Genomic DNA, 10,636 nt, shown 5'->3' with positions numbered 1-10,636 from the left:
AATCCTCATATCAAGAGGTGAAGGAGAGTTGAAAGCTTGACCTTTAACCCCAGAGCCTACTCTTTTCCGATACACATACACTGATATGTCAAATTACATCACCCTGACCCACCCCAAAACAAACAAAAACCCACAAAGAAGCTCTCTGTTAGTTAAAATGAAGATGTGACTGATCTAAAACCATAGTATGACCGCCTTATGTCCCGGATGAGTAAAAACAAGCAAACAAAAAGGGAGGAGAAAAAAAAAAAAAAAAAAAAAAAAAAAAAAAGCCACACACACAATGGCCATGCTATATTTTAAATAAAACAAATCAAATAAGGTCCAAAAACAAACTGGTTCCAAATCTTTGGTTGAGTCAATCTACATAGAGTCGGTTTCTTTTACAAATTTTTATTTTTAGATTTTTTTTATTTGCATGTGCTCTGCAACAGTGAAAATATATTAGATATGACACTGAATGAACAATTACAAAAATAAAACAAATCAAACAATACCGCAAACATTTCTCACATATACATACTTTTGAAAATTAACAAAAAGGTAGCCAAATTAACACCCAAAACCTTTCTTTGAAAGACAAAGTTAGAATCATAACAAAGGATGTTTTTATAAATCACAAATTAAACCCAACACCTTTAGTGCAACTGTATAATTACATCAACCCCAACAGCTTGCTCTGAAGACCTGCAGACCACAAATCCAACACGATCACCTTTATCTGTGACGCAAAACGCTTCATATGAGACTTTATACGGTCATGATTGATGACTGAATATCAGCCATGTCAAAGTGCTAGTTGCCAATTGGTGTGCAAATCTGACCTTGATAGGACTTCAGGATTAAAGAAATTTAGGAGAAAAGAAAAGTAGATTGATAGGAAAAATACAGGCAAGTATTGGATGAATGTGGTCCGTCACAAAATCCAGTTCAGCTCTGGCTTAGCATCATCCTATGTTTCAGGTCAGTGTAGACAGGTTATAGGGTCACTGCTCATTTATGATGCTACAGCCAGATATCCTGTAGCTGATCTGCAATTGTGGAAATAAAATTAAAAGAAATCTGACAATAAAAAGGTTAAGTGGGTAATTTTCATGGAGAAATAAGTAGGTTGATACACTGAACACATGTAAACATTGTGACTAAAAAGAATATCACACCCTTCATTTAAGCTAATATGTTGCAAGCAAGGTGTCACAAGCAACATGTCTAAGCATCTGCAGTTGGTTCACCACGTCGAAATAAAAGATATTAATTTTTTGTTATTTGAGCTGAAACTAATGGCACTGAAAATAAACATGTTTGATATATTTATGTTTGACTTTTGTTGTTTTTTACTAAAATGGAATTGAAATTGGGAATCGATAGGAATCGGAATCGATAAAATTCAAATGATATCCAACCCTAGCTGTAACCATAGGCGGATTAACCATATGGGCAATTGGTCAAGTGCCCTGGGGCACCACGACCAGGGGGGCACCACGCAAATACATTTTTTCCGGTAAGACATCCGTTTAGCCATGGCCTATATATACCCTTTCATCAGAACGTACTAAGTCAGTGGTTGCGCGATCTATCACCAGATTCACACAAACTACATGCGCTTTCATTTTGACGCCCATTACTCAACCAGATTCTAGGAGCAGGCTGTGTGTCGCGCAAGTCCCGGGGTTCTCAATAGAGTAGTTCTGATTCCGATACTAGTATCAGAACAACTCTATTGAGAACCAAGGGTATATTTAAAAAAAAAAAAAAAAACACTAGCATCTGCGAGTACTTGATCCCACGTACTGATCAGATACCGTTTTCTTAAACAAGACCTTATGCCTGCTAAATTAAATTATAGAAATTATGCCTGCTAGCTTTGCTTAACGCTGCAAATCAGGGCCCATATTCACAAAACATTTTAAAGGCTAAAAGTAGCTCATAACTTGCAGATTTAGGAGAAAATCTTAAAAATAATGGGTGTGTCAATCCTAAATTTTTGCTTTAAGAGCATTTTACAAATCGTTTTAGTGCTAAAACTAGAACAAATAAAAGAGAGCTTCAGCGTGTAGTGTAGAGATTCATTGATTATAATGGAACCTTGAGAGATCACGATGAATTAAGATCATATGATTATAAAATGAGTTCTCTTGGCATACACAATTTATGCGAAAATAGATTGATAAGCTTTGAAATGTTGCTTTGTGAAAGAGATCTGAACCAAGGAGAAAAATGCAACAATGTACCAAAAAATAAAAATCAATCTACATGTCTGAAAATGTCCCAAACCTGGGGGCAGTTTCATTAAAGACATTAAGAAAAGCTGAGATTAAAGTCCAGAACCTGACTTGAAATAACCCAACAAATCAATCAGGACTAAATTGGTTTTATAAAAGACAATAAGTTCATGCAATCTCACTAATTTGATCCAGGTTCAGTCAGGATAATGTCAGCTTTTAATGTCAACCATGGATCAAATAGATCCACCATGGCAAACAATGCTGTGTTTTCCCCAGTGTATTACAGACATGTCACATTCTTCGAAATTCATGCAAATAAATCAATTTTGCCGTCAGGGGTGGGCGAGTGAATGAATGCTGCTGCGCAACAGAATAATAGCACAATAATTTTGAGTAAAATATATTTTGCTAAAATATTTATTGTTGGATATTAAATGTGACATGTAGAATCCTACATGTGTATTTTTATGATAGGAGAAATTCTAGATCAAATGTAAGCTGACTAATACAGCCCTTATTACTAGCTCGATTGAGTTAATGTGTGTACCTCTTACCAGTTAAAATGTAGTCTGTTTCCCATTATTTGTCATTTTTAATTCAAGTGATTTTAACTTTTAATTTCAATGCTTTAAAAACCTATTTTAGATAGTAGGCAATTAAAAACATTACTAATAACCATAAAGGTAGAGCGGTCATAAAATCTGAGAGAAAGGCTGCATGGCTAGAAACTGCTGATCAACTAAATGCAAGTAGCAACTATGTTAAATGTTTTCATATATTGTAAGAAGTTTTGGGCACAATACATTAAATGCAGTCGGTTGTAGCCTATATTTTTTATTTATTTGATTTAAATTGCATTTTCTGTATACTTTTATATACTACACTTTTTGGACTGATAAAGTTAAATTGTATGTGAGAGAGTCAGTGGTAATATCAACGCATTCATATTGGTCAGTATTATAGGAACTTACAGTTTAGCCTGACAGCCTGCTCTGGACCAGGTTAGTTTGCAAATCAAAAGTGACAATAAGTCAGACTAACTGAAATAAGCCTAGCTTATTTGGTAAACTTGTTTAATGAAACAGCCCCCTGTTCCTGGAGGGCCAATGTCCTGCAGAGTTTAGCTTAAAACACTCGATTGGAAGTTTCTAGTGAAACTAAAGAGATTAGCTGGTTCAGTTGTGTTTAATTGGGGTTTGAGCTAAACACTGCAGGACAAAGGCCCTCCATCAACAAGTTTGGACACCCCTGTTCTAAGTGATATGCAAAGCACAAAGTACTGAATGCAGTATTTAGACTCACTCCATGTTGTTCTTTAGCTGGTGTACGGTCCGCTTGTCCAGATATCGACAGAACAGTGTTAGCAGGTTGGAGGGCAGAAGAAGTGGCTCAACAAGTGTCGTTTGGGATAGCTGCCGGGCCACATGGAATACTGTGTCCGTCCTGGATAGTTGCCATAAAAACAGTTTACATTTTAACATACATTTGAACCACACACAAAAAAACATTTTACGTCACTTACCAAAGAACAAAAATTGGTTGCCATTAACTGAACACACAAAGAATTCAACCTGACATTCACAATACATTTGAAAACTATGACAGCATATAAGAAAAAATCTTAAATATTACTGGTTCTCGTATAGACCAATTTAGAGCAGACGTCACTTTAAGCTGCGCACACATAGTGGTTGCAGAAAAACACTGGTAACAAGTGGAGGTAAATGGGGTAAAAATCCATGGAATAAGAGAAAAAGGAGATATTTAAAAAAAAAAAAAAAAAAAAAGGGAACGCAAATCATTTTTATAAAACGACATTTGAAGCTAAACGCAGACATTTAAATAGACTGATACAGACATTTTAACTGCTATGATAACTCTACTTATAAAGCATAAATTTGATTTAAACAATAGGTCTACATAATATTCACATATGCTGTCCATAGGGAACGTATTGTATTAGCCCTACAGTCACAGCATGAAATATTTAAATCTATTACTAATGTGACATAACATTTATTTTCTCACAATTCTGAGTAAAGGCCATCTCTCCCGGGTTTTTTGCAACCATGATGAGCGTGCATCCCGAATGTTTACAAACCTATGATTGGTCTATATGACAAGGAGAACCATGAACAACTCAATATCTAGAGAAATATAGATTTATTCTTGCACCTTAAATCTGGGTCTGTTTATATAGTTACCACATGATTTTTAGAGACTTTGATTATAGCGCACAAGTTATAAGAAACATTTGTCATTTTTTGTCATTGCTGGAGCTTGGCAGGCTCTTGTTAAAGTCCACTTTTAGTTGTTTCAAGTAATTTGAGAGCAAGCACAAAAAATAAAAAAAATAATATACCAGGTCTCAAAATCTCCAATGCTGGGCTCCATGGGAAGGTCTGAAGATAAAAGCCTTTCTCCCTGCGAGAGCAGAGCATACAGCAACGACAGACCAAACTGCAAACAAAGAGTTAATTTAAGACAGAAATAGCACTAGGCAACCCTGAGAAAACTTACAGCTTAAGCTGTTAAACATCCAAATATCTAATGCTGGTCATACTAAAACTACAGAAAATTTAAAATTTAATTTAAACAACTGCGTAAAAGCTGACCTTGTTTTGGCAGGCCAACGTTAACCTTGTGTCTTTTGAGTCAGGCAGTGATGCGGTGAACTCTTTGAGAATTCTGATTAGCTGACTGAATGCAAGTCGATCAACAACAGCACGTAGAGATGGATACAGAACAGGAAGAGCCTGTGAAGAGGTTAGAGCTTGATAATCACATATTCAAGATATATACAGACACACACTGATAAAAATTACACATGTTCCAGACCTCATCTGGATCTCTGCTCATCAATACTGGGAGGTGTTTGGTCACTATGCTCAGGACATGCAGAGATGCATCATGTGACAGGAAGGGGAGGAGTCTGGCCAGCATCCTCTTTCCTTTTGATATTAGTAGACAGGAAAGAAATTCCTCTCCAGAATCCCTGTCATATGGTACACCATAGGAGTATACTACACATTCTCTTACATACACTGTACATTCACAATAGAAAGTTAAGAGTGTCTTACATCAGATTACTGCAGCGCAGCTCATTGTACAGTTGTTCCACCTTCCTCTGAATGTTCTGGGTCAACCGCCTTTCCTCATCTTTGTCAGACACCGTTGCCTTTGTCTTGTCTGCTTCTTCCACTTCTAACAAAACTATGTACAACTGTGAGAAAGCAAAAGGATTGAGTCATATACAAATTACCTTATCATTAAGTTTCAAATCAGTGGTTTGGAGCAAACTGCCAAATCGCACGATTTCAGAAAACCAGGGTCATGTCATAACCATTTTGACATTTCAATGGCTAGCCGCTAGGAAGCAAAAGTACTTTAAGGCGTTTCTTCAAATATATAAAAAAAAAAACAGACAAACAAACAAAAAAAAAAAGGTTACTTTTACCTTCTCAATGGTTCTCAACACCTCCAACCTTTGTTGTCTAATGTCTTTGTGCTCCTGCTCAAATAAAAAGTGTTTTTATTTGAAGTCCCCCTTCCTCTCATCAATTTTTGTAATTATTTTGAAACCTCAATTAAAGAAAGCAAGTCTCACCTCATCAGGGGTGTGTGCATGAACGGCATCAATTGCTCGTCTAGGAGAGAAACAAGTAGACACTGCAACCTGCCCGAGCGAACCTTCAAAGTGGACAACTGAAGTAATGCAAGAATTACTGCCAGCTATTCATACACCAAATTATATAGAATTAAAAATAATTAAATAAACAACTACATCAGTTCATTTCAGACCTGGGATATACGAGAGTGTTTTGGTAACATATGGGGTTGTGAGTTTAGGTGGTTCCTTCTTTAACCGGTCACCCAAATACTCCTCTTCAGCAAGTTTGGTTTCCATCCTCTGATAGTACTCCTGCAGAGATTAACAACTATACTTGACATCCAACAGTTTCTTTTAGCTTTATCTTTCAAACATTTGTAAAAATTTTAAAACATACATCGATGCATGTGACAGCGGTATTTACTCGGCAGTGACTTCCGGTTTTAATCCAAAATATCTTAAATTGTGTTCTAAAGACGAACAAAGCTTTTATGGGTTTAGAACGACATGGGGGTAAGTGATTGACAATTTTCATTTTGGGTGGAGTAACCCTTTAATGTGCGACTAAATACGTTGTTTTGCTAATTTATGCTGTCTAAACCACAGAAAAAAATGTGTGGAAGCTGCTAAGTCAAATAGGACTTAAGTAGCAGGAAAGGGTGCATTATTTTGACAAACTGAAGTTAACAGGTGGTAAAGATACGTATGAACAGTATTGAGATATTAGCCTAATATTTCACCTACCTGACCGGAAATAAGAACAAACATTAATGTTTTCAAGATACTTGCCCTGGAAATCCTGGTTCAGTTCACAAATGCCTTTCGCTTTTTTGCACTCTTCTACTGTTATATCTTTTGACAGTCTATTGTACTACAAATGTTTTTCTTGGTGCGACCAATTAGTACAGCCCAAAACATGACAACAATTTACCACTTACAGCAGCAAATAAACACCAAAATATGAGTTTTGTTTGGTTCAGTGGCATTGTTCAGTGCCACCAATATGGCAGACCAGTGCTTAATTTGAGCCGGATCCTGTTCCGGAAAATTTAAGATTTGTTTATAAAGATCCGGCATTAATAAGTGCATTAGATCGTGACACTGCATGCATGCATACGAGACAGAGAAAGAGCTGGTTGGTTTATGTAGATATTTGAAGGTTATGTATTGGTCCTCAACATACTTTTGACCAATCAGCTTTAAGTTAAAAATCGCTCTCATTGATTGGTGTTTAGTCCTTAACCACTCTCTCCAAACGTGCACTGCTCGCAAAAATATTTAGTGAGTAGCGGAGTGTTTAGAGAGAGTGTAATAATACCAGAAATGATACCAAATCAAGTGAATAATGTAGAAACATAAACACTAGGCATATAATGAAACAAATAATTTAAAATGTAACTCAGAACAGAACAATGAAGAAAAAAAAAAAAAAAATCCCTCATGAGCAAAAATGTGTTTTGCATAACAGCAGCGTGAATCGGTTATATAGGTTACAGACTATTTAACTTGCCTAGCGTAACCTTTTATAAGTTTGGTTGACTGTATTTTATTTTGATGATGTACAGACTGAGATGTTAAGTTTGAAATGCCAGAATATGTGGTGTGCACAAGGCACCGGCGTGATCAAATAGCTAAAACAAATACTCTAGCAGCTGCATTTTGGATTTAAAAATGCATTTAGCTTCTTCAATAAATAAGCTACAGGTAGTCCAAAATGCAGCTGCTAGAGTCCTTACCAGATCAAGAAAATATGATCATATTACCCCAATTTTACGGTCTCTACCTATTAGGTTCCGTATCACTTACAAAATATTACTTCATACCTATAAGGCCCTTAATGGTTTAGCTCCTGCATACATAACTAGTCTTCTACCACGCTACAATCCTTCATGCTCCCTAAGGTCGCAAAACTCTCGACTTTTAGTAGTACCTAGGATAGCAAAGTGCACTAAAAGAGGGAGAGCCTTTTCACATTTGGCTCCCAAACTCTGGAATAGCCTTCCTGATAACGTTTGAGGTTCAGGCACACTCTGTACGTTTAAATCTAGATTAAAGACTCATCACTTTAGCCAAGCATTCACATAATGTATCTCATAACGTTGTACTTCAGTTACATCTGATCAAATGCACATCAACATTCTTCAGCTTGGGCAAAACACATAATTTTTGCTTGGTTGGAACAGCAGCTACGCTAATTATTTCTCTATTTGTTTCTCTGTTTCTGCCACGGGATTTCCATCTCATGGTAACTAGGAATTACACAAGATTCAGCCTGGATTCAGAAGAAGAGATGATGCCAACCCCCCAGAGGACCGCCGATGATGCCAGCCTTGAAACAACATACAGCACTACACAATTTTTCTACAAGTTTGATTGCAACACATAATCATTACTATTAGTGTTCATCTGTTTTTGATTACACCATTACCGTTTTTAATATTTATACCATATGTACATCGACTTAACATACAGTAGTCACCACTAATAAGCTACTAAATATATTGTAGTAGCCTACATTTTTTTTGTACAGCTGCTTTGCAACGATTTGTATTGTGAAAAGCGCTATACAAATAAACTTGAATTGAAATACTCCACTATTTTTTGTCATGCAGATAAGAGTTAAACATAATTCGAAACCACAAAGTGTTTACTTGTATTTTTGCAAACTCACAGTAAAAACAGAACATTTGCTTTTGTAAAATAAAACAAACAAACAGGATGCGCGTTCTGTCATCTCGGTTCTCCGTTCCCTTTCTATTAACCTGTTTGTGGAACGCTGCGCCTCACATCTGTTTTAAAACTGATAATTATTTAAGTCATATTTCACATATTTATACCTTTCCCCCCGGTTTCACAGACAAGGCTTAAGCATAGTCCTAGATTAAAATGTAAGTCTGGGCTGTTTCAACTGAAATAAAATTGCACTGATTGATCTTAAAATATATCAGTGCCTTTGCTTTGTCTCAAAATGCACACCAGTAATGTTTTTTTCTAAGTATGTTTATAAAAATTACTTAAATGTTCTAATTGATCTATGGCCTAATCCTGTCTTAGTCTAAGCCATGAATGTGAAACCGGGCCTTCATGTATAGAGTATGATTGTATTTTATTTTTATGACAACACATTTTTTTAATGTAACTTACATATAGGATACATTTTTTACCATCCTGTGACCTATTTTTGACCCAGAGTTTGAAAACCTGTGCCCTAGACTGTAGTTAGGTTCATGCAAAGACTGGTAAACAATGTTCTTAGAGCTACAGATTTCGTTTAGTGATTGTATTGTTAGTGTTGGTCACGTCGCCTTTTAACTGCCGTTTTGGAACCGGCAATTATTCATTTACAAATTAAGCACTGTGGCCGACTGATGACGTGCTTAATAAAGCCACTGGGATCATGTTGTGAAAAAAGCAGATACAACTTGCTTGAACATTCTCAGGAGTGCTGAGAAGTTCATGACTGATACAGACCTGGTAATAGTAGTCATCCAGATGTGGATTTTCACTCTGTAGCTGAATCATCTGCAGCCTGATTATCCAATCCTTCTCTTTATCAGTCATGATCTGGGAATATGGGTCCCAGCTCACTGGCTTTCTGTGAATTACATTCAAATTCAGATAAAGAAACCTGTGTTTCCAAGTAAAGGCAAAGCTATTTGCCCTCACCTGTGAGGTCTCTGCTGTCGTTGACTCAAAAGCCGCTTATGCTGGGGATGGAATTGGGCAACTGGACCGGGTGTTCTAAAAGTTGACGAAAAAAATAATTGTGGAAACCAAATAGTAACTAACTAGTAAAGTCTATTTTATGACTTTGTATATCCACTTTTAGTCTTTGGGGACTTCAACATTCACCTTGACAAGCCCTATGCTGCAGACTTCCATTCACTCCTAGCTTCATTTGATCTAAAACGCATCATCACTACATACACTCATAAATCTGGCAAACAACTTGATCTCATTTACACACGAAATTGCATTTCAGATAACATTGTAGTCAAACCTACACATCTCTGACCACTTCTTCATTACCCTTAACCTACATCTTGCTACTTGTGCTCCCCCAACACCTCTACCTGTTACTTTTAGACGAAACCTACGCTCTCTCACCCTCCCACCTTTCTTCCTTAGTATCTTCCACCCTTCCCTCTCCAACCCACTTCTCATCCCTGGATACTAATGCAGCAACCGACACATTGTGCTCCACTCTAACCTCTTGTCTAGACGATATATGCCCTCTCTCCTCCAGGCCAGCACGGGCTGCTCCTTCAAACCCTTGGTTATCCGATGTTCTCTGAGAGCATCGGTCCAAACTTAGGGCAGCCGAGCGAAAATGGCACAAATCTCAGGATCCATCTGACCTGAGTATGTATCGGTCTCTGCTCTCATCCTTCTCTTCCCAAGTACATACTGCCAAATCTTCATACTTCCACAACAAGATCAACAATGCTCCGGATGCACGCAACCTTTTCAAAACTTTTAATTCACTGCTTTGCCCCCCTCCACCACCTCCCACCACTTCTATAACAGCTGATGATTTCGCCACATTCTTCACAGACAAAACTACATCTATCAGTAATAAGTTCTCAGCTCCACACATACAGGAACTACAATTGACCACACTCACGACTGTAACTCCCCCCTCTTCTCCTTCTGTCCTTACTCTGAGGCAGAAGTAGCCAAACTACTCCTCTCCAGCCATCCGACGACATGTCTTTTAGATCCTATCCCCTCACACCTTCTCCAAGAAATCTCTCCCACAATCCTACCAGTGCTCACACACATCATCAACACATCTCTTCTC

At 37.2% G+C, this 10,636-nt stretch overlaps 1 protein-coding gene across 1 annotated transcript in view; it reads right to left on the bottom strand.

Moving 5' to 3' along the window:
* Positions 1–429: 429 nt before the first annotated feature.
* patl2 (PAT1 homolog 2) overlaps positions 430–10,636 on the bottom strand; it is a 32,378-nt gene continuing 22,171 nt past the window's right edge. Inside the window, exons 10-20 of the mRNA XM_073827854.1 lie at positions 9,502–9,576; positions 9,307–9,430; positions 6,027–6,147; positions 5,833–5,930; positions 5,683–5,733; positions 5,306–5,448; positions 5,064–5,220; positions 4,841–4,981; positions 4,588–4,685; positions 3,528–3,668; positions 430–1,031 (exon numbers count right to left, since the gene is read on the bottom strand). Of these exons, the coding sequence (XP_073683955.1) occupies positions 998–1,031; positions 3,528–3,668; positions 4,588–4,685; positions 4,841–4,981; positions 5,064–5,220; positions 5,306–5,448; positions 5,683–5,733; positions 5,833–5,930; positions 6,027–6,147; positions 9,307–9,430; positions 9,502–9,576 (1,183 nt within the window). The 3' untranslated portion in view covers positions 430–997. The remainder of the gene's footprint in view (positions 1,032–3,527; positions 3,669–4,587; positions 4,686–4,840; positions 4,982–5,063; positions 5,221–5,305; positions 5,449–5,682; positions 5,734–5,832; positions 5,931–6,026; positions 6,148–9,306; positions 9,431–9,501; positions 9,577–10,636) is intronic.

Source organism: Garra rufa, chromosome 22, assembly GCF_049309525.1.
Source record: "Garra rufa chromosome 22, GarRuf1.0, whole genome shotgun sequence".
Lineage (NCBI taxonomy): Eukaryota > Metazoa > Chordata > Actinopteri > Cypriniformes > Cyprinidae > Garra > Garra rufa.
This window is presented reverse-complemented; position numbering and strand designations above follow the sequence as displayed.